The sequence below is a fragment of the Amphiura filiformis genome, chromosome 6 (genome assembly GCF_039555335.1).
Source record: "Amphiura filiformis chromosome 6, Afil_fr2py, whole genome shotgun sequence".
NCBI classification, from domain to species: Eukaryota; Metazoa; Echinodermata; class Ophiuroidea; order Amphilepidida; family Amphiuridae; genus Amphiura; species Amphiura filiformis.
The window spans coordinates 35,319,274-35,344,967 of NC_092633.1; the positions used below are offsets into that span (position 1 = coordinate 35,319,274).

General features: G+C 33.6%; 1 protein-coding gene across 1 annotated transcript in view; it reads right to left on the reverse strand.

Moving 5' to 3' along the window:
- Positions 1-3,305: 3,305 nt before the first annotated feature.
- Positions 3,306-25,694, reverse strand: part of LOC140155336 (uncharacterized) — a 54,641-nt gene continuing 32,252 nt past the window's right edge. The window contains 1 exon segment of the mRNA XM_072178133.1: positions 3,306-4,052. Coding sequence (XP_072034234.1) covers positions 3,720-4,052 — 333 coding nt within the window. The 3' untranslated portion in view covers positions 3,306-3,719.

Sequence of the window (25,694 nt, forward strand, 5' to 3'; positions counted from 1 at the left end):
GTGGCTCACGGTTTGTTATGAACAACAGAAACCGGCTGTGAAGGAGCGACCTTCAATTTCGGAAAAAACGACACTCGACCATGGAATTTAATTTTAAGTTTGTCAGTATATAAACGGTAAATCAAGTAAGTTTCTTCCACTCTGAAGACTTAGAAACGGTTGTTTGATTCCACTGACTATTTGCGATCGAAATTTACATAACACCAATGACAGAAATCATCAACAAAAATCGAATCAGGGACTTGTTTTCACTCGAACATCATCAACCGGAAGTGACGTGACACGGACCGACAGAATACATTGAAAGATATGATACAATTTGAAAGAGTTATTTGGATGTTATTGTGATATTCAATTTTGAGAGAAAGGTCAAGCGACAGGGAGCTGTTGAAAGACAAAGGGTGCTGTTGTATATAGAATGTAACCCGCGAATATACTGATTTAATAATCCTCTATTTCTGAAATACGTACATTTGCTTTTATGGTAAGTACTATGTGAACTTGCCGCATCCACTACCAATAACGCTGAAAGGGTAATTAAAAAAAAAAAAAGTGTGCCATTTGACAAAAACATCTAGAAAGTAACCCGCCAATATACTGATTTAATAATCCTCTTTTTCTGAAATACGTACATTTGCTTCTATGGTAAGTAATATGTGAACTTGCCGCATCCACTACCAATAACGCTGAAATGGTAATTTAAAAAAATGTGCCATTTGACAAAAACATTACGATTTGTACATTTGATTAGACATTTACCTCAAAGACGGGTCTGCCCTCATGTTCCAGGTTTAGTTGGTCCTGGTCATATAATATATGTCGTTGGACCGGGTCATATAATATGTCATAATTTGGGAAGTGTGAGCACTCAAACTAGCTGCGTTGAGATGAATTAATTTGGCGCGAGTATATATTGTAAACCTTTGTGGTACTAAACCTGCTCAGAGATTCATATAAATACTGTGAAACTAGGCCAGGTGTCGTCAATAACAACAGGATTTTTATTTTACAAAAATATATTATTTCAATATGTACGCATGCTGTATCTAAATAAGGGTGTTTATACAGTCTTAAGGTTTCTCACTTTATATGGTTAAATTATATGAGATATGATAAGCTGCTTTTAGTACAAATTAGTTTGACATTTGAGAACGTCGCTTTGCAACTCTTTGGCGCATTTTATTGGACAGGGCAAAATAGTAATATACATGTACATTGAAAAGACAATAGGTGCTGTTGTATCTAGAGCGTATCTCTTGAATATCTTTATCTACAAGCAAGTGAGTATGTTACCTAATGTAAATACATAGCTAGACATATTGATCATTTAGTAACAATATGTTCTTGTGTTTCTTGAACTAAAATAGAAGATTAAGACAAAAGTCAGAAATGACCAGTTACACAAGAGTAATCACTTCAACCAATAGCATAATAAACTGTCACATTCGAATCATACATATAAAATATATATCTCACTGCTCATTCAATTTGTACAATCATTCATATTCTACAACAATAATAACTTTACGATATCATATTCGCTGCTGGGTCAAAAAAACAAAGGAATGTTTTGACAGATAAGGATCTTTAATGCAAACCTCGGATGAAACTCTTAAAACATGAAACAATTCGCCTTCAGATGAATGGCAGGCTCTGAATACATTTTCCTTCAGTACATGAAAAACATAATCAATGCATTGATATTATTAAAATAGCACATTTTTCTTACAGACATTTCAATCTACAGGCGTATCTTCTCAAAGCAGGTTATAAAGCAGGTCATATATGTTGCACTCAATTGAACTTATTTCATACTTTAACAACAAAAATCACGTAATCTACACTACTTTGCTCACATGAAAGTTCATCTGTGTTGGTAGACTACATAATTAATTTTACAAACTTATGATTTCGACAGACGTACCATTCGGTCGCAATTTTGACCTTCATCAAAAGACTGGCAACCCAAGTTTGGGATCAGTGACCTTTTAGACACTTGACCCCAAATGTTTTGGAGCCACGTGTCCAAAATGTCACTGATCCCGATCTTGGGTTGCCAGTCTGCTGATGTCAGAATATGAGGTACATCTTATGTGGATTTGGAATAGAATACTACTTTGGTGTAAATATAATGTTGTGTGTAGGTTTCTTGCTTTCCATTCCAACGGAATAAATTTGGGCCTTCGCTGTCTACAGCAATTCACAGTATTTAGGTACTCTGTAACAATTTTTGCAAATTACCGGTATAAGAATTATGACAACTGGATTTATTAATGCTTAACTAATTACAATATCCAATACACATTGGCATATATCACTGACCTTGTTTGTCTATTATCCACAAACGCCAAAACAGGCCAATACTTCGGGCAATAAAATATCTTGATCTGTCCCGAAAAACTTGATGAATTTGATCAAGGCATTTGTGGATTAGATAGGTCCCCTCAAGACATCATATGGCCAGAGTTATTGACAAATTGGATTTTTGCTGTTCCTACATGAAGTGTAAATCATACAACTTTACACACATGTAGTGCAGACGTTTGTATTTGTAATGTTAAGACATTAACAGTGTAATAAGAAATAGGAATATTTATTGCAGTGAGCAATAGCCGTCATTCAACGCAGATAAGTTCAATGGCAATCAATGTGGTCTTAAGGGTGGATTAGGACTTCAAGCCCCTAAGATGAACACTGAATACCATTAACCACCCATGACGGGTAAACGTCCGAAAAACAAAACAATATTCCTTTACATGTATAGTATGTTTTTAACTTTTTATTATAGAGTGTTCGGAACTACTGACGGGATGTAAATATACTTAAGTTTTAAGCGCATCGTGTTTAGTATGTTAATCAGTGTTATTTACCCGTATGATATAACATTGTACTTACCACTTGTACTATATAGTAATGGCAAATTTGGATAAAAAAATTTTCATTCTAAATATGTATACTTTTATATAGTTTAGACCAACAATTTAACGTTTCCATAATTCCAGGGTTAAAACCAACCGTAATCTGTGATAACATGTTAATGACTGTAATATCTACCTACTCATATATAGTAATACGCAGTGGTACAAACAGATTTGTATCTGAAATCTTTACAAATACACACATTATATTTTTCACCAAATCTGTCCTATAAATACCTACACATGAAATGTGATATAAATGTGCCCAGTAGCTTGATGCAAGAATTGCTTGTAATTTTAGGAGTATCCTTAAAGCATTCTGTATTTTATTAATCTGTTCAGGATATGTTCAATTTATTACACATCTGTTTTTGTTCGGTGCCGTCGAAACATTCTTTTCTTTATTGTAAACTTTGTTAACTACCTGCAAATAAAAGTCCATTGATCACGTTGTCAGTTGACTAGAGGCATTGGGATCTATTCCTACCGAATGTGTCCCTTGCAGCATTGCCAATGAGTGACTTGTACATGAAGTTGCCATCCAAACTGCCAGAATATCACATTAATTGAAGACTGCCATCCAAACACACGATTTAACTCTTAACTTTAATTTTAAAAGTACCAATATGTAGTTGAAACACAGCTCAGCATTCATAGTTCTCTCTCTCTCGCTCTCCATTTCATCTCCTTTCGTATAATAATTCCATACGCTTAGCCGTCTACAAAACGAAACAAAATTGGCTAGTCAGTTTATTAATCAATCAAGAACACAACATATGTAGTAAAGTCCTCGGATCAGTGCTATTTCCCAAATAGCATACCATCAGACCAGCGTAATCTTGACTTTTTCCGTTTATCTACTACATCATGAAGTGGATATCGCTTGCCCAACATAATTCCACTGTGGAATACGGGTCTTGATCGCTTCTTGCTCCTGCTCATAAGACCCTCCTCTTCAAGTGGTGTTCTTTTTCCTTGCATAAGTGCGCTATGAAATGGTACTCTACTACGTCCTCGTATCTCCACATTGAAATGCCTAGTGTCTTCATCTTCATCGTCATTTAGAAAATCACCGGTTTCATCGAATCTTTTACCAAAAAGTAAACCTGAATTTAAGAAATTTCGTCGACCAGACTGTAGAAAGAAAAAAAGAAAAGAACAGAACATGTTAGTGAAACGTCAATATGAAGCAAAAATTGCGGAATACATTATCTGGACGATGATCGTGATAAAGGCAATGCTTTTCCTTTGAAGGTGTATGACACATCTTCAGTTAGGATCTTTAGTTAAGAAGAAAACTGCAGCATATTCGTCAGTTTTCAATTATTCAAAGCGAATTTTAATCGCTTTAAATACTTAAAAGTATGTATTATGTAATCGCTTTAAAGGGACAATTAGATAGCGTTTTATATTTTGCCCGGATATTTTGACGCTTCAGAAAGTAAATGCTCTTACATCGCGTACATGACCTGAGGTACATAACAAATGGGAGGATAAAGCTAGTACGTAAATCACCCTCGTGTAAAATAGGCTGTCGGACTATGATTAAGGTGTGTGAGCAGTCAATATTGGGATTGCCAGCAACATTTACAGATAGTTCTTTACAATGATTTATCAAAAAACATGAGCTATTACGATCAAATTGTAATTAATACTTGTTCATGAATTCAGAGAAATAACACCAGGTTTCAACAATTTTGCCGGTAGTTAAAACTGTTGGAACATAATGAAATATGTTTATTTCCGTAGTTCAGCATCCGTTTTTCTTGTTAATGCCATTGATGCTAACCCCTCAAGCAGTCAAATCCAAACAAACTTGTAAAATAGTAATTGTGGGTGGAAGATTTATTTTGCATTACCATTTTAGCACCACTCCCACCTATCAGTATTTAGATTTTACAAGCCACCAACCTTTGGAACATAAAACTCGGTGTAATAAGAACATTAACCCATCGTGCAAAGACAATGTGCTTAGATCACGATACTCTCAATACAGAGTTCCATCATGTTAATAGCGCTCTTTTAGTCCGCGGGTACACCAAATGGGTATAGAATACCCCCTCATGGTCGCAAACTGGATCCTAAACCTAACGCACGCGTGGAAACTGCACCTTCTAAAGGACATATAACCTTTCCATAATGTTCAGGAGGTATCAGAACCTTTGAGCAATACAATTGAAAGTCTGGGGGTGTGGTCCACGTACGCTCCACCAATACCATTCGCAGCATCTTATTTGCACCAAAGGACAAACCCAAGAAAGAAGACCGGTCAGGTGCAATCTATAGCATCAAGTGTTCTGACTGGCCGTCCAACTATGTGGCGAAACCGCCCGCCCCCTTAAATCAAGACTCACTGAACTCAAAAAGGACACTTCCTCTGTGGGTGACCACATGCGCCAACAAAGACATAGTTTCACCTCTCAGAATGTGAAAATTCTAGACTCCGAAAGCAGATGGTTCGAAAGAGTCGTAAAGGAAGACAACATCTGGCAGACGTCTATCGGCCGCTCCTCAGGTCACGTGATTCGGGTCTATTCCCTGGGGCACGTGACCGGTCAACAAACGTCTACGATAACAATTGAAGAAGAGTTTCACGGATGTGACTCGAAAATATCTGTGAGAAGAAACATTGCTTGCTAACGTCCTGCAAATAAAAGTCCATTGATCACGTTGTCAGTTGCCCAGAGGAATTGGACCCTGTTGCTACCAAATGCGCCTCTTGCAGCATTCCCAAAGAGTGACTTGTACATGAAGTTGTCACCCAAAATGCCAGAATATCATTATCACATTAATTGAAGTGAATTAGTTTATCTTACCTGTAATCAAACTGACTATAATTATAACTGCAAGCACTAGATATTGATTAAATCATTGACAAATATAAAGCAATTCAATCATTTTCAGAAATAAATCTTTAATGGATTATCACATAGATGTGGTAACCTTTTAAATCAAAATTAGCCTTTCTTTTTCGACGTACCAAATCTGCATTCGCTTTAACCAACACATCTTAACAACTTAAAATCACATTTTATTCAAATAACTTTTATTTTGTAGCCAAGTTTTAAGAGTATAATCATGAATACGTCCAATTGCCTGGCACGTAAGATAACATAGATGTGACGATGGAGGAAGTACTTTTGAAATTGCCCTCGTAATATAAGGCATCAATCATTAAATCTCTATTGCATTGGAATAATTGTGTTATTGTGTAATCTAGGACGAGCTTAGAATACTGAGCATTTTATGTAGAGACTAAATGTCAATTTTAAAACTCCTTTGTCAGTTAAACTCCAAAGAGGCTACATTAAAAATTCAATCAGCTGAGTATCACTGCTTCATATATGTACCAGACGGTCTCAGCCAATGTAGGTCATTTTGTATGAATGGTATTATATACGCTTAGTTGTAATGATAAAGTCAATACAATTAGCATACCCTGTACGATGTATTAATTGACTTTTAACGTAAAAGCTATGCTAGACCTATTGTCCGACGAGTTTGATCAATACTTAGCGTTGGGTATTAAATCAGCACTAGATTTTCTCTTCAATATTTTAATGACAATATAATTACTTTAACTATTTTCAATACAGTTTCATTCAGAGATTGGAAATTGCTTTTAAACAGTGAATTTTTGTAGAAGAACCTTTATAAGAGTCCTGTGTAATCATGGTGTAATTGAACACAATTCTATACTTGCTCTGTCTTTTATAATCATTTATGACCTACTACTAGTAAATGAGACGGATAATCAGAAATGACAAAAATAGGATTTTTTACAGCAACATCCATACCATGATCATAGGGAGTATTACACTTCAAACACATGTCTGGGTGCATTACTTAATAATTAGAATATGATGACAGGTCACAGAACGACATGTTCTGACATAATGAAAAACTTAATATAACATGTTACTTAGGGTGATTCACAAAAAATGAAATTGGTATTTTTCAACGAGACACCCCCTCATTTTGTTCATTTTGGTAATAAAATTATACCTGCAAAATATGAAAAAAAATTCAAAAAAGTTTAGGGGGTGCTACCGGTCAATGAACTTTTGTACACAAAGTCAATGGGATTTTTTGTCAAAAATTTCAAACGCTTATTTCAGGGCCTAAAAAGTCTACCACTACCAGGCTTGGAAAACTGAAGTAAATGTTCAATGATATACCTAACTTTGTGAAAACATGGGTTTTTACCAAATTAAAGTTCATATTGACTGTAATAATAAAAATGTTTCAAAAGTGACAGAGGAGTGTAGCTCAAGAAAAGAATACCCTGAGATATCCCCTGGAATCCCACAAGACACCCAAAATTTATACCTTATTGAACTGAACTGTTGATAAAAAAAAAGATTACAATTCTTCACATATTAGTTTACCCCAATGGTGATACCAGCTTTTGAAATCTTATGTAATAGTAACTATCAAAATCCATACATCTGTATCAGGGGTGGTCATTATGGCCATACCTGATGAAGATTTGTATTGTTTGAATTGAATGACCACAGGAAGGATTAGATTCACCATGGTTGAAAAGAAATGTATATAAATTGGGGTCACAACATTGGATAGTGGCCAGTTCAAAACTACACCTTGTGCAAGGTACTTGTGACAAGAGCTAGAGTGGCTAAGACACATTTACTACTGGATTACACATTAAACATTACACTACACTTACATAAAATAACAAACCTACACACATTCAACACTTGAATTTTTCTACACTAGACCTACATGCTCTGAGAAAACAAACAAAATACAATATAGGAAACATAATTATGATCAAGTAAAAACAAACAAAACAAGACAAAAACAAAACATAACAGAACAAAAACAAAACAACACATAATCATGATCAAGTAAAAACAAAACAAAGCAAAAACAAACAAAGAAACAACAACAAAAAAACATTAAAAAAAAAGAAAGAACTAGAGCCCCATAAACACAACTTTATATTAGCCAAGTACCATAATATTTTGGCTGTTCCAGCAACTGCCTTGCCCCAAATGTAACAGTTTTCACAAAATGCAATTTTCTGGAAAGCGGGTTAACATTTTACAATTTTCTTTAGTATTTATTTTAAGGACATTACTCACACTATGATCAAATATTTTTGGCACAATCAGGAGAAAATTAACATGGCTTTTTTGTGTTGTAAAGAAAATGGCTCATAAATCCCATTGACTTTGTGTACAAAAGTTCATTGACCGGTAGCACCCCTAAACTTTTTGAATTTTTTTTCATATATTTTGCAGGTACGATTTTATTATCAAAATGAACAAAATGAGGGGGTGTCCCGTTGAAAAATACCAATTTCATTTTTTGTGAATCACCCTAATGTTACTCTATTATTTATTTATTTATTTATTTATTTATTTATTTATTTATTTATTTATTTATTTATTTATTTATTTATTTATTTATTTATTTATTTATTTATTTGTTTATTTATTTATTTATTTATTGCTACGTGCTAATTTCACTAGTATAATAATAATAAATATTTATTTATTTATTTATTTATTTATTTATTTATACACCAGTAGCTTGGCTACCACTGGTTTACAAAATGTATACATACAGGGTGTATCAAAATGATTGGTTCCCATCGATATCCAGTGATTATGGACACGAATACCACATCAAAATGTAATATAGAACCCATGCTTTTGTAGATTAATGTCATAAAAGGTCATTAAACATTAAACTGTAGTCATTTTAATAGGATCTAATGTTGAACAATAAAGTGTGCACAATCTACGCAGAGCATTATGTGAGGTTACGCTTACAATTTCTTCGCGATACTCGCTGACACATACGCTGTGGATATGCGTACGCGTATTACCTTAGTGTAAACAACTTACAACATTTGTGCAAAAAGTAATAATTTCTCTTTAAACCACAATATTTTTGCGGTAAAAGAATAGAAATAAAGGTTGCTGCCTTATCCTTTATACCAAATAATGTGTCTTGGGCAGTCAAAACATTTAAATGGGTTCAGCTGTCCCTCAACCTATTACGTTTATAATGCCTCGGGACACATTATATGGGGTGTAAAAGATACCGCATTACCCTTTATTTCTTCACTTTTCAGCATGAAGAGCTTTGTTTCAAAACCCCTTACGTCCACTTTTGGCCAAATTGAGTTATTGGCATAATATTATAGTGTGGGTAAAAATACACATTTTGGTGGTTGTTTGACCTTCATACTACCTTCCCTTCCGGAGTTATCGCATATTTCCGTTTGGGAAATCTTAGAGGAATTTCCGGAAATCTGAACTTAAAATGAATATAGAATTGTTTTGTTTTAAATTTTTTTTTTTTTTTTGGTAGCCTGGAATGTTCTTTACCTATTAAAACCAAAAGGAACTGTTTTTGGGTCACTATGTTTGAAAAATCATTTTAATTAACAAAAGGTGTAGCTTCGGAAATACCCAAAAAATGCCATTTTCCCGAATTTAATTAAAAATTCATAATTAAAAAAGTAAATGAGATATTTCAATTTTTCTTTTTGATTTTCAAAGCATTAGTCAAGTTACATAATGTAGTGCAAACAAATGGGCTCAAATTTGATTGTAAAGGTGGTTTCTAGAAAAGGGGTACATTTATTTTGTTGCAAAACCCCTTACATCCACAAAAGGTGCGATATAAAATAAATAATAAAATAAATAGAAAGCCTTGAAAATTGTCCCAAATCTATTCTTTTAGTTTCTATTCATCAACACTTTATCCAATCCCAAATTGAATCAAATCGAACAAGTAATACTTGCACAATTAAAAAAAGCTGTTTTTCTCAAAAAGTCAAAAGTGGATGTAAGGGGTTTTGCAACAAAGCTCTTCATATACATAATACATTCTATTGCAAAGAAACATAGCAATATAAAAAATGCACTTGGTTAAGGAGCTTAATTTGTTGCTTATTTCACTGCAAACAGGGTGTTTTAGTGAACTTTGTATAACGCTAGTTGTAACACAAAATGGTGTATCGACGTATACATATTGTATGCCTCTATCAAAAAATTGCCGACATTGATGTGCATATCAATTATCATATGCAGTGCCATTCGCTTACATATCTGTTCCTCAAGGTACAGACGTGAATGATGTTTATAAAAAAGTATAAAAAATAACGGGGAAAACTGATATTGTCCAAAAGTAATTTGCACAATATATTCATGCTTTTGGTTAGGAGGTTTCTTTAATTGTGTCGTCCCAAGAGACGAGATGTTTTAATAGCACTGCAGAATGATTTACACATATCTATAATTATATACAAAACAAAGTTTCATAAAATGTGTCACAGAGACGGATGCTTTCATCAACAAATCATCGGTGAGCTTTAACTGGGCAAGAGCAAGGTTTAATTTTGAAATGGTTAGGGTTTACCGCATTATCCAGCATCAACAATCAACGGTGAGCCTTAAGGGCAGAGTAATGGGAGAGAACATGGACCTTTTCGAGCTTCATTATTTCTGAATTGTATGTCCAAAGTATATAAAACTATACATTTTTGGAAAGGAAATGAGTCAAGGAATCCTATGGTGATGTCAGATTTGTTCAAAAATCTCAAGTTTTTGAAAAAATCACAAAAATTCACTTTTTTACCCCAATTTTTGTGTGACAACTTAGAAAAAAATCCGTTCGGAGTAAAAAAATTCAGTTAGCTTTTCATGAAGAAGAGACATGAACTTAGGGAAGGTTTTTTTTTTTTTGAAATTCGTCTCTTTTTCGAAATATTGACAAAAACATGTGAAAAAAGCCATTTTGTCACTCTATTAAGCGAAAAATTGAACATAATGGTGTATATTTTTGTTTAAAACAAATATTAAAAAAAAAAAAAAAAACCTTCCCTAGACTTTGATGTACTCTAAAGGATAGTGCAAAAGTTTACCCTTTGCTTGCATATTTTTCGAGTTATTTTGTCACAAAAATCGCGCAATATTGTCAAAAGTGAACTCTGAGAAATCGACGTTTTAGTTAAAAAAATGTCAAAATTATGCACAAAACGTCCTTAAATTTTAAAACGGTAAGACTTTCACACTTGTAAAAGCTGTATCTGGTGCATGATCTAAATATGCATCTTTTTGCACCACTGAATCTATAATGTCTGCTTTCAGTGCGCCAAAATTCAAAATAATTAAAAAATCTAAGTGGCATTTTGACTGCAAATTTTTGTTTTGTTTACACCACATTTGCTGGCGTTAACAACATACCGAATGCGCCTTGACTGCGTTGGACATACGCACAGAGTTGCGCCGCGTCACGCGACGCGAATCGCGCGCGTAATCACAATATTTCGCATTCGCGCATTTCTGACTCATTATTTCCCGCCAATTTACTAAGCTGTCTTGAGCCATGTGACTTTTTAGAGTTGAAAAGAGTGAAATAAATCAAGCAAAAATACGAATAAATATTAGCAAGTTGTATTTTATCAGTTTCAAGTGATAGAATACATCTTAGTGTTGATAAATATCAAAAAATCTCAAATTCGGTCGTGGACGAATGTGTCTTCCATTACTATGGCCTTAACTGGACAAGAACATGGTTTAATTTTGAAATGGTTAGGGTTTACCGCATTATCCAGCATCAACAAATCATCGGCGAGCTTTAACTGGGCAAGAAAGAACAAGGTTTAATTTTGAAATGGAATTAGGGTTTACCGCATTAACCAGAATCAACAAATCATCGGTGAGCTTTAACTGGGCAAGAACAAGGTTTAATTTTAAAATGGTTAGGGTTTACCGCATAACCAGCATCAACAAATCATCAGCGAGCCTTAACTGGGCAAAAACAAGGTTTAATTTTGAAATGGTTAGGGTTTACCGCATTAACCAGAAATGGGTATGATTTCCCAAACTACCTATCGAACTGAAATTTGTAGGTAACTGTGTCGCTTTCATTACAGAAGCGAGTTTTACAACAGTTAAAATACCGATGTCGATTATAGTCGCCATAGATTATATCAAATTATATAAACTTGCAAACAATCATCATGTGATTCTTAATAACCTTGAAAATTGCGAAAAGTAATAGACTTATAGATGTTTTTGTTGTTCAATATTACTGTGCGAAGATGGTATTGTGGTGGATTACAAATCCAAAGCACTATTGATGTCAGCTGCACCTGTTACAGATATCTGAGGAAATAACTTGGGATAGTTTCAAGTTTCAAGTTATTTTATTGACATCACCAAACAAATAGGTACAGTCAAGTTATACAAAAGATACACATATAGAAAATAATAAAGAGAATAAGTAAATTATAAAACTAAACTATTAAACATCTAGGTTACTACGTGCTTCAAAAGCAGAGTTTACAAAAGTAAGAACAGGTTTTATACTATCAAAATCTGTGACACTCATTATTTTTATAAATTTAACATCGTCAGTCAGATTATCAAAGTTATCATACATATCAGTTAAAGAAAAGATTGGAAAGTTGAGCTCACATGTATCACATAGACTTTCAGTAAGTTCCTAAACTCAAGTGTGCCTGTACAGCTATTTTTGCTTCAAGGTCGTTTTAGAATTGCATTAATTACGAAATATTAGACAACAAAGTAATCCGGAAGATATCAGATTTAATTTGCACCTTAGCATTGAAATAAACCATCCCGTGACGAAGTCTTAAAAGACGATTGAAAAACGATCAACTGCATGTATGTCTTTTCTTGCTTTATTTATACTAAAACAGCTTACAGCAATAAACCAAATCAGTTCTGGTTAAATTATTCATTTGGCAAAATGGCATTTACATAATTCAAAATCTACTTTCAATAGTTAATAATTGAATAACAATATGTATAGTCTGCTATTGTTTGTTTGCTTGTTATTAAAGCAATATTGTAACATTTTCATAAGAAATAGAAGTGTATTTCATTTCCACAAAATATTAGGTTTAACTGTCATATAACTTAACTTTGATCCCTACAATTGAGGCAAAGCAAAGAAAATCGCAATTTAATACCAGCGCATATGTCGCCAATGTGTGTTGTCCGATCGCGACTAAGGTCGGTCCTTTTGATGTGTTATGACCTTCCCACACGCCATGTACGTATAAGGTTATAAACATCGTTTGACTAATATTTTGATCGTTGTAATTAAACGACGTATTTCGTGGTTTTAATAAAAAATTCGGATTTTGTCACAACTATCAGCACCTAAAGACTGTGAGGGCGTCCTCCTCAGCAAATGTTATTATAATGGCTTTAAATGGAACTCTTTAATCCTTTATGAGATTGTTTAATTTTGATGGCGATGAAATACACCTGATGCCAATATTTTACAAGATTCTTACTTCTTCAAAATTACCAGTCCAAATGTTATTTGCAGTTGGTCGATCTAAGAATTAAAAAGTTTCCTCGTTAGATGTGCCAAACAGAATCTATAAAATGTAACATTTTCACTGTATAACTGATTATCTTATGTAATCATAAAATTTGACCTTGAAAATATTGTCAGTCATTAATAATCTTGGTTTTGAATTTTTTTAAATCATCATTTTGCATGCCGTTAATATCAATAAGATGTAACATCTAAATTTGGATCAATAATAGTGTCATTTTAATGTATTTTATTGTATTATATATAATTTCACTTTGTTATTACTTCTGACAGTTTTCATCTCTTCACATTTGCAATACATGATGTATCTACATTCATACGATAATAACATTAGAATGTAGTGAATGTATTGTCGTACGCCTACTAGAGACCTTTGAACAACATATTATTGCAAATCATCAAACATTATTACATACAAACACAAATTATATAGAAAGCACTATTCATCTGTTATTTGTTTGGGTTCAATAATGAAGCTTCCATTTTACCTTCATCTAGATTTATATAAGCTGACGTATAACGTATGTCTAGGCTACACTATAAAATAATGAGAATTGAAGTTAAAAGGGGAATAGATGATCAGATCAATAACCTCATCTCCATCTTTTCTCAATCATAATAGAGATTTTGGTATCAGTCGAAAGCCCGTGGTTTTTCTCATTGCACCTCTAATATCAGGACTGAAATGTTTTGGTTGGATTATGTAAGCCAAAATGTATTGTAAGTTTTTGTTTTGTTTTGTTTTTCATAGCTTTAGACGAATTCAAACAATCATCACTTGAGAAGCAGTTTCTGAATGAGAAGTAAATATTCGTCTAATGGTAATAAGTTTAAAAACAAGAGTAGATCTGTTGAAGAAGAGACGTGTATTCTCTGAGACAATGTTTTAAAAAGTATACATTATAACGACGTGGTGGCGCCCAATATTGGAAGTATGAAATGGTAAAAAGTATGGGAATATTTTATTCCGTCCTCTGGAGTACACCATCCTTGTTAATAAAGACTATAAGTAGATGAAGGATTCTTCTTACTAAATGATAAGAGGATTCGGTAATACTGATATACGCGCAATGCCCTTCTGCTTGATTTAAGCTAGGGGTTTAAGGATACGTAAAATTTAATTTTATACTGTGATCCTAATAGTAAGTTTACGCAGGTTTGCTGTCATCTAAGATTTACCATAACCATAAAATGAAAAGCATTTAAATTAAACAATCGTATCTGTTTGATGGAATGGTTTAGGACTTCACATTTCCCATAATCGTATTTGGGACTTTGTGACCGTAAAACCTATACGTTTAATATAACAAGCTTGATCAGATATGGCCAACACCTATGCAAATCAACTTTAATTTGGGCATGTTTTAATTTTATTTCTCCGTGGATACAGAAAAGGTATTTTGCTATAAATTTATGGTTAAATATAACAATATATTGATGCTGGCGCGGTGAAGGAGATATCTGCCTGCCCGATGACCTGTTTAAACTATCATTGGTCAATCCATTACTGTATTAGCGTGGGTCATCGGAAAACCACGGTGAACAAACAACGAAAAAACCAATTATTAAATGCACATGTCCTTATAACACGCCAAGGGAATATTCGTTGTAAAGCTTCCTAATCAACTACGTATTCCTAAAAACACTGCACACAAATATTTGTACTTTTTGCCACATTTTTAGCAAATGAATTAGTGAGTATCACGTCGCGCGTCTTTTAGATGGATATTTTTAAAAGTCTTTTATAGTGTCTAAGCCCGTAGGGGGTATGGTACCAGATGGGGGGAGGGGCGAAGCTGTACTGCTACCATAGGTATGTGATATCATGGGCTACACCAAAATTTGTAAAATTGGGTATAGGTAATATGAACCATTTGTGGATCGATAATATGTATGCACTGTTTTCAAATATGGATGCATACTTCATACATCTGTTTGGCACTTGAAACCTGTTAAACATTATGATATATTCAGGACATGAAAAAAACGCCGTTAGTTAAGAAGCAATGAGCAATGGAATTAAAACAAAAACCTATACAATATACAAAAACCGTTCTTTAGCAAATTTGCAATTATTCGCTAGGGTACATTTTGGTGCGATCTGAAATATATTTCAAGTAGGACATATGTAGCACAAAACTCATTAAAACAGGGTGCTCAGTGAATTTTGTATAACGCCAGTTGTATTACAAAATTGAACATGAAAGAGACATGAACGTATTTTACACCCATTACACATATCTTGAGCAAATATCGAAAATTGTTGACATACATGTTATTATCCCGGTGATGTACATGTGTAACGATACATTTCTAATGAAGAACCAGTCGCATTCTCGTTCTTCAAGCTAAACAAATGAACGATGTTTATAAAACAATGGGGATAACAGAGATTGTCCCAAAGTAACTTGAACACTTAAACAGACATTTAGCGCAATAAGAATATATGCATGACTTTGGTTGCAAGTGTATTTATTTGTTTTGTAACAAGAGACGAGCTGCAGCTTTAACATGTTTTTACATAACACCGCAGACAAGATTTACACATATCTATATTACACAACAAAGTTCTATACAGTGTGTCACAGAGACGGATGCCTATCATCCATAAATGATGGGTGAGCATTAACTGGGGGAAATAACAGGGCTTAATTTTGAAATGGTAAGGGTTTACCATTTTCACCAGTAATGCGTATGATTTCCCGAGCTACTTATATGACCTATCAAACTGAAATTTGTAGGTCACAAAGTCTGTTCGATTGCAATAGCGAGTGTTTACAATACTTGACATACCGATGTCGATTACATTCGCCAAATATAAAATTATACACATTTTCAACAAAGGTAGTGTATAATTATGTATACGCAAAAACATACATAGTAAGTTTTATGTGGTTCTTGATATACAACCTTGAATGTTGTGTAAATGAAAGACTGTTTAGACGTTTGTGTTGTTCAATATTACTGTGCAAAAGCTATGTAAAGATGATATTGTGGTGGGTTACAAATCCAAAGGCCTATTGATGTCAGCTGCACCTGTTACAGATATCTGAGGAAATAACTTGGGATAGAAAAGATTGGAAAGTTGAGCACACACGTATCACATAGACTTTCAAAACTCAAGTGTGTCTGTACAGCTATTTTTGCATAAAAGCTCGTTTTGGAATTACATTAATTACGAAATACTAGACAACAAAGTAATCCGGTAGATATCAGATTTAATTGAAAAGCCTTTCATTTTTAAGAAATAGTTCGCACAATACATTGTACCCGGGCGTTGTACCCGGGGTCGTACCTTAGCACTGCTATTCCGTGTGTTAGGTTCCTTATCGCAGCATTATACTGAAGTCTTAAACGATTTACGAATTCATACTCCCAAAAGCTCTATTTTCTTGCTTATATACTACATGTAAAACAGCTTGCAGTAATTAACCAAATCAATTCTGATTAAATTATTCAGTTCAAAATCTACTTTCAAGAGTGAATAATTGACTATTAAAGCAATACGTATGGTCTGCTATTTGTTTGTTTAGATTGTGTTCTCGTTCATATATAGGGTTTTTCTCTATTAATTGTAACGCGCTAATCCTTTATAAGATTGTTTACTTTTGATACTGACGAGGTTTACCATACGCCACGGTTACGCCACGGTTTTACAAGATTCTGCTTATTCTAAATTACCAGTCCAGATAATATCGTATCTCACAAATTCAAACGTTTCCTCATTCGATGTCCAAAGCTCTTGTCCCCTGTTTCCCCCACCCCAAACCCAAACGAAAATTTCACCTTTTACGGTAATTTTGCCCAAAATTTGTTGCTTTTGCCCCCCTTAAATTCACTTTGCCCCCTCAATGCCCCCCGGAAAAAAAACCCCTCGTGCAGCCACTGTCGCTGTCAAAAAGAATTAATAAAATGTAATTTTTCACCATGTAACCTTTGATTATATTATGTGACCATAAAATTTGGCCTTGATATTTTACTGCATCTTAGAACATTAATTTAATAATCTTGGTTTTGAGTTTTTGAAAACATTTTGCATGTTGTTAATATTAATAAAAGCTATAGGATCTAAATTTGGATCAATAAAAGTATCATTTTAATGTATTTTATAATATAAATTTGGTTCACTTTGTTATCTTAGAAGCCAGTTTTCACCACTTGACATTTGCAATATTTTAAGGATGAATCTACACTTTCATACGATAATAACATTAGAATGTAGTAAATATAGCGTCGCACGCCTACTAGAGACCCTTGAACAACATATTATTGCAAATCATCAAACATACAACATAAGTTATATCACTATTCACTTAATATTCATCTGTTATTCGTCTGGGTTGAATAATTGAGCTTTCATTTACTTTCATGTAGATTTTGTAAAATCTGATGTTCTAATGTATTTATAAAAAGTACAATTACGGGACTTTTGGATGTCCAACAGATCGATTTGAACGTCTGGAGATGAGGCATTTCTGCAGACCATAAATCAATATGACCTTCATCCAGCAAGGATCAGCCAAGCACAAAAAGTTTATTGTTGAGCTCAACTAGGATGCTCTCTTCATTGATTTTGATTAATATTGTACCTGTTTTTCCTTGACATTGGGTTATGATACACTCACCATTTTTCACATACGCCTTCCAGTTTGCACATGGCGTATAATGAATAATGAGTAAGCGTTATTACATTACATTTTGTAACAAAATCATGAAAATGGGATTTCCTTTCACCGTTTCTTTTTCAAAGGAAGTTTACAAGCTTGAAATATAGTCACGGATACTTGTTGCTGCAATGATTAATAAAAATACCTGTGTGATGGTTGAAGGCTCTGATATTAACTGCGTACAAGTACAACGCCTAGACGTTGATCCACACGCCTCAGCACACTTTACATGTTGTCACTAATCACGGCCCCACATCATTCCACAAACCATTAAACAACAACACAATGAGTTGCAGCTAAGAAGCGTTCCACAATTGACTCAGCTCCTCGAGTTTCGTACCGGTTACTACGAGACAATTAGCAGTAAGTTCCTTATCCAAGGGAATTTCAGTCTAAATGTTTACACGATAGCCTACTAAAAAACCTAGGGGCCTACTACCTACCTTCTACCTCGTTTTAAACAAACATACTCCAAAAGTCCGTAAATGTATTATACAGTAAAAATGTTGAGAATTGAAGTTTAAAGGGGTATCGATGGTCCGATCAACATCTTCATTCCAACCGTTTATCAATCACAATGGATTTTTCCTTATTGTCGCTATGATATCAAGGATGAAATATTTCGTTTGAATATTGTAAGCCAAAAAATAGTATAAAATCGGACAATGCTCCTTAAATGAGCAATTTCCAAATGAGACGAGTAATTAATCATATGGCTAGATTAAGGGGTACTACACCCTGTGGTAAATTTGTGACTATTTTTGCATTTTTCTCACAAAATAATAACACACTGGTAACAAAAGTTATGTATATTATTGAAGCAAGGAATCCAATTACTACATATGATAGGAAATGAGGTACATTCTAGCGGTACCTCTTTTCTTATCATAAATAACGAACCGCTTGTCTTGGGTCACTGAAATTCCAGTGTAGTAATTGGATTCCTTGCCCTATAATATACATAACTTTTGTTACCACTGTGTTTTTAGTTTTTGAGAAAAATGCAAAAATAGACACAAATTTATCGAGGGGTGTAGTACCCCCCTTAAGTGTAATAATTAGTGTGAATCAGCTGAAGCTGTATCCGCTGGGACACAGTTTAAAAAAGTGTATAAGGAGCCCAAAATGAGTATGAAATGGTAAAAAGTATGGAAATATTTGACTCCGAAGTACATCACCCTTGTTAACAATGGCCACATGTTTTTTTAAATTACCAGAAGTTTTAGTTTTATTTCTTTTTATAACATTAATCTAGAAATTGTGTATAATTTATCTTATGTTGAATTTTGTCCATAACGAATGGAAACTGATGATTACCAGTAATTTTGTTTAAATTATAGTGTGTGTTTAATACTCACAAAGTGTATTATTTAAAAATGACAACACAGTAAGCTTTTGCTCTAAGGGTAAACCTGCGTCCATTATATTACTCTAAGAAATACCATCCAACGTGATATCATTAAACGGGCTCACGCTATTAACTACCGACTGACTTGGACTAATTGGGCAAATAGGGAAATACAATTGGGATCCCTAAAGCAAACTTTGAAATAGCGGGGGGAATAGCGCGGATTGTTGTGTGTCCATTCACTTCAAGATTCACTGGGGCGTGCCCACATAATAACGTCAAATTGAGTCACTATGACGTCATTATGAAATATTCAAACGTTGCGTACATGGGAAATAATCCACTCGTATCAATGATATCTAACGACACTTCAGACAACACTAGTAGTAGTCGTCCATCCTGTTTTTACATCCACTTCCAACTTTCAAATAATTTCATTTCAATCAAGCTTGATAAATATCTCCAAAGTCTTCAATGTCAATTATCAATTATGATCATCATCGATAAAAGACAATTGCTGTCAATACGTTAATAGCTTGATTGTTGTCTTAGCTCAATTGACTTGTTAATGAAGCGTGGGCGTGACTGAGTGCGTATTGAAATACCTGTTACGCGGTTGACAAAGCAAAGACTATTTAAGTAGATGATGGACACGCTACTCTAACTAAATGATAAGAGGATACGATAATACTGGTATACGTACGATGCCCTTCTGCTTGATTAAAGGGATATCAATGTTTGCACAGTATTTTTTGTGGGACCTGAAAGCACATCAGGCATATCGAATTGCATTCTGAATACGAGGAATGTCCTTCTGATATCAAATAATTTTAACTTTTTGAAATTTGTTATATAGTACAAATTTTATGGCAAATTTTTGAAATTTTATATTTTTGATAATTAACAGTCCTCGAAGTAAACTTTGTAAATCTAATGATATGTACTTAAAGTGTATGTATCTGGGATAAAAAGCCGACCATCAACTGAAAATTGTGAATAAAATCTATATCTTCAATACGAAAGGTCAAAATTTTAATATGATGGACTTTTCATCCCAGCTACATACACTTTAAGTATAAATTTCAAAAATATCAAAATATAATTTGCCATCAGAAGGACATTCCTCGTATTCAAAATGCAATTCGATATGTCTGATATGCTCTCAGGTCCCACAAAAATACGTGAAAATGTCGCTATCCAAGCCCTTAAGGATATGTAAAATTTAACTTCAAGCGCTGATTCTATATAGTAAGTGTGGCCAGGGTTACTGTCATCTAAGATTTCCCATAACCATTAACGACAACCATTTGAATTTAACAATTATGTCTGATTTATGGGCTGTATAGGACATATAATGCATCTTATGCAAAGATCGTATTTGGATTCTGTGACCGTAAAACCTATACGTTTAATATAATAAGCTTGTTCAGATGGCCCAACAGATTGCAAATAAGCATTGAATTCTCCGTGGCAAATATTCTCTCAGACCAAAAGGCTATTTTGCTATATACAAATTTCTGGTAAAATATAAAAATGTATTGATGCTGGCGAGGTGAGGTGATAGGTACCTACTGCATGCCCGATGACCAGTTTATACCCATTGGTCCATCCATTACTGTATTAGTTTTGGGGAAAAATACTCAAAACTTAATTATTAAATGCACATGTCCTTATAACACGCTAGAGAGTATTCATTGTAAAGCTCCAAGATGAATTCTAAGCAGACACTACGTATTATTATTATTAAAAAAACCCACTATACAAATAAGTTTTGCGTATTTGTAAATATGATTGTCGCATTTTTTAAATTTTTGAGTGTCACGTCGTGCGTGTTTATAAGGGCCTGTTTTCATTTTATATGAGACCGTACATCACTAATGAGCCGTAAATTCCTCATACGGCCAACTTTGTTTTATTTCGTGTTTAGAAAATATATATCATAAACTTTTAAATGGTATATCATTTTGACTTCAAACGATATCCAGAAGTGGAGTTATGGTTTGTTGAACTTTGCTCCTTCAACAAAATAGTACCTTTTGTCGTTTCTACATGTGTCTCTTTTCCCACATTGCTGGTAATAAATACCAAAAGTCATAATTAGCGGTCATTTCAACTCATCCCCCAAGTCAACGAGGTTCAGGAATGTCCCTCATTGTTAATTGTTGGTTATACATACATATACAAAATACAACCCACCACTTGAACAGGATTTAGCCAAAGCAAACAAAGACCAGAGCTATTAAGAATTCTATAGACATCTAAGGTCGAAGCTTATTATCCTCTTCAACAATAGGATTATTGATTTGTTTAAAATGAGATACATGTTGGACCAACTTGAGGTACATATGAATACGACCTTCATGCACATTTTACATGCAACTCAGATCACAATTTAGGACATTTACGCCTCATTCGTCGTGTACGATCACATATAAAACCATGATACCATTTTCATAACAATTGTGGGCATTTCAAACAACTTCATTGTGGATGTAATTGTCTAGAAATCATAAAAGAAAACCAGAACAAAGTTGCAGTTTGAAAATAATTTTTCCAAGTTTATATTTTTTTTGTAAATTATCAAATCTCTCTATAATATTACAATGCTTTTGGTGTAGAGCTGTTTATTCCTCAGGCGTGACTATGAATCCGGTCTTTCGGGATGCGACAACAACTTACCGAGCTGTAGCATTAATATTGAGAGTAAATAATGATTTCAAATATTGTGGTTGTAAATTTGCTCACTGTTTGGCTGTAACATTTCTTTTTTTACACAAAACTTCAAATTCATATTAAATTGATACTTTTTAACGCTTCTTTGACTTTTTTCATTTTTTCATTCATTCATAAATATATTTCATTTATTTATTTATCTATTTATCTTCTTACTATTTTAATCTAACCTAGATTTGAATGTACGTTAATTGTTTGCGAATGAATAACGGAAATAGAAAGGCTGCTAACCTGATTTTTCTCGGATATTTTACATTCTAATGTAATCATGGGTAATTTCAACTTCCTGGCACGTAAGATAACAGAGATATGACGATGGATGTAGAACATTTTGAATGACCTCGTAGTAAAAACTTATTTTAAAAGTTTCTACATCATATAAGTGTCCGACTCACAGAATAAGGAGCGAACAAATAACCTAGATTTGAATGTACGTGAATTGTTTGCGAATGTATAGCGAAAATAGAAATGCTGCTAACCTGATTTTTTCTCAGATATTTCACATTCTAATGTAGTAAAAACTTATTTTTAAATAGATGGACTACCGGTAGAAACTAAACTGGTAAAGTTTCTTCATCATACAAGTGTCTGACTCACAGAATAAGAAGCGAACAAATAACCTGGCACGTAAGATAACAGAGATGACGATGGATGTAGAACATTTTGAATGACCCTCGTAGTAAAAACGTATTTTAAATAGATGGACTTCCGGTGGAAACTGGTAAAGTTTCTACATCATATAAGTGTCCGATTCACAGAATAAGAAGCGAACAAATAACCAAGAATGTACGTTTGTTTGCGAATGTATAACGAAAATTGAAAGGCTGCTAACCTGATTTTTCTCAGATATTTCACATTCTAAAGTAGTAAAAACTTTGTTTTAAATAGATAGACTACCGGTAGAAACTGGTAAAGTTTCTACATCATACAAGTGTCCGACTCACAGAATAAGAAGAGAATGCAAGATTTGAATGTACGTTTGTTTGCGAATGTATAACGAAAATTGAAAGGCTGCTAACCTGATTTTTCTTGGATATTTCACATTCTAATGCAGTACAAACTTATTTTAGAATATTTCATGTAAGACGATATCTTAATACATATATCCTAACACTCTAAATAATGTGAATTACCTTAACAACAATTTATGACTTGCCACTATGTATCCAGGTGAGACGGGTCTCCTTAATTATACATCATCCTAGCGTGAAATTGTGGGCAACTAGTCACTAGTTACTGGAATATATCAGGAAAGGGTAACATGACCCTTTTATGGATCGAGAATTTGCGCTCACCGTTTTCAAACATGGATACATACTTCATAACTCTGTTTAGCTCTTGAAAACTGCTTATGTACCGTAAACATTAAGAAATATTCAGAAGTTTTTGGTAACTATATTATTCAACTAATACTAATAACATTTAACGAAACTAGTAAGAAACCAGTAAGAATCCGTCAAAATAACTTGAGCGGTATATTGCTTTTTCACTCTCGCTTTTTAAGCATAGCGTATCGGATAAATGCAACAGCGAAGCAGTAAAGCTTATCATTAGTACAGTGGATTTTCAAATGCACATTCAGACACCATAAAAACGCTAAAAGCCATATTAATAAAACTGATAAGATTTTAGTATCTTCCATTATGGCCTACGTAATTACAAAATTACCTGCAGGCCATGCCTGTATGACTATTTGACGCAATCGGAGAGAACTGTTCAAGAATGTCGTAATTGAGATAGAATTTGTTTTCAATGTCAGTCTTTCTTGCAGCTTTACAAGTTTGGCATTAAGATTTTCTAAACAATATATTGTAACTGCACAAATTCAAAGTATTTTTGTTTTGTATTCTAAATGCTAATAAATTTAAAACTCGCCATACCAATCCGATATTGCCAAATATGTTTCAATTAATTTTTTTAATTTAACTTAAATGTGGGCAAAATTGGTTGCACTTTGGTTGTATTAGCATCAAAACAAAGAGTCATTGGTTGTATTTTGGTTGTATATAAAAGTTTGTAAAACGCTATAATGACGTAAATATTTGTTGTTTTGGAATCGGCAATAGAGGAGATAACCATCTAATTCAGTATTTAAATTTTAAGTATTAGAAACGCCTTTTCTACGTCAGAGAGATACTGCAAAATCTTGGCTGTAAAATAGGATCTGCCTTAAAAAGATGATCTAGAAAGTGGTCGTCCAATAATATTAAGTAGCAGGGGAAATGGATGAATATACAATCAACATAAACTTAACATATCGATTAAAAAAGACCATGATAAACTATACATTATTAGAACTTTTGTTTAAGGCAGTCGACATGGTAATTAGGAAAAAAGGTAATGCATTTTTCTTTTACATCTAAATAATGTGACCGAGGCAGTAGAAACGAGAACACATTGTTTTGGTGTAAAGGCTAATGCTTTATTTCTATTCTAAAACCACAAAATAATATGATTTAAAGAAAAAATATTCCTTTTTTGCCCAGATATTTCAAATTGTTTGCTTCAAAGTGAAAGCGCATTTTCCTGAAATATTGTACGCGTAAATAAGTGTAATGCTTTGCGTAGAATGTGTTACGGCGCTTATACTACATTGCGCTTTGTTTTGCGTTGTCTTGAGAGAAGAGCATAAAATTCATTGCCCTGGCCACTTTATTGTAGTTTTTTCATTTTCATTTCGATTTTCATTATCTAAATCAATATATCATTGACAAATAACACTTTAATGTTTTGCAAAAGTTCTACAAATTATATACTTTGAAAACTTGCTTGAATTATTGTTATTAATGAGTTACGGTTACAAAAGTGTTGCTGTTTCAGTCCTCTTTACAACATAATTCAAGAACCACAGGATCTACAAAAGTATATTTGTGATGTTTGAAATCGTCTACATGCTCGTTATGAAATGATCAATGCAATTTTTGCCAAAGCTTACTGCCATTCGCAAGATGCTGTGAACTACCAAATCTCAGCAGTTTTAAATAGTTGCTAACCTTAAAAGGTCTTTCATTGAATGATTCACAAACAGTGTTGTCTATCAGATTAACGTAATTTTTGAGTAGAACGCCCTACACTACAAGCAGATTGCACTAATCACCTGTGTATGTCAACAAACATAGATTGAATACAATACCGCTCTTTTCAAAGATACTAATCTTACAGGTGCGAGTGATCAGCCTTTTTTTGACATCTATGGTTCAATGGATAGGTACCGCGTGAACGTTGTAATGCAGGGCGATATATTCAAAATTGTATTCCTCTATTGCTATGGTAGTTGATTCGATTGATTACGTCACTTCTACGGAGAATTGAGTGGGTGAGAAATGAGTAAACATGTCATTCGTGGGAGAGGAATAATTACCATAACTATAATATTAAACATGTATCGTTGACCAGGCCAATAGATTTGCACGGATCAATAAGGTTACTAGTACGGATCAGCAACTTTAGCAAATCTAAAGAGAAGTTGAAGACAATTAAAGACTAGCGTGATGTTTATCACGCATTTCCGTCAGCAACTGTTCATTTCTAAGAACGTGTAAAAATATTTAAATCGTATTAAGCTGTCAAACTTTGTGTTGTTTTTTCCTTGTTTATCGGTTTGATATGATCCGCTTTTGGCTCACTAATTGATTCTCACTGGAAGCCGTGAATAGTAAAAAGTAAAAAACCCGA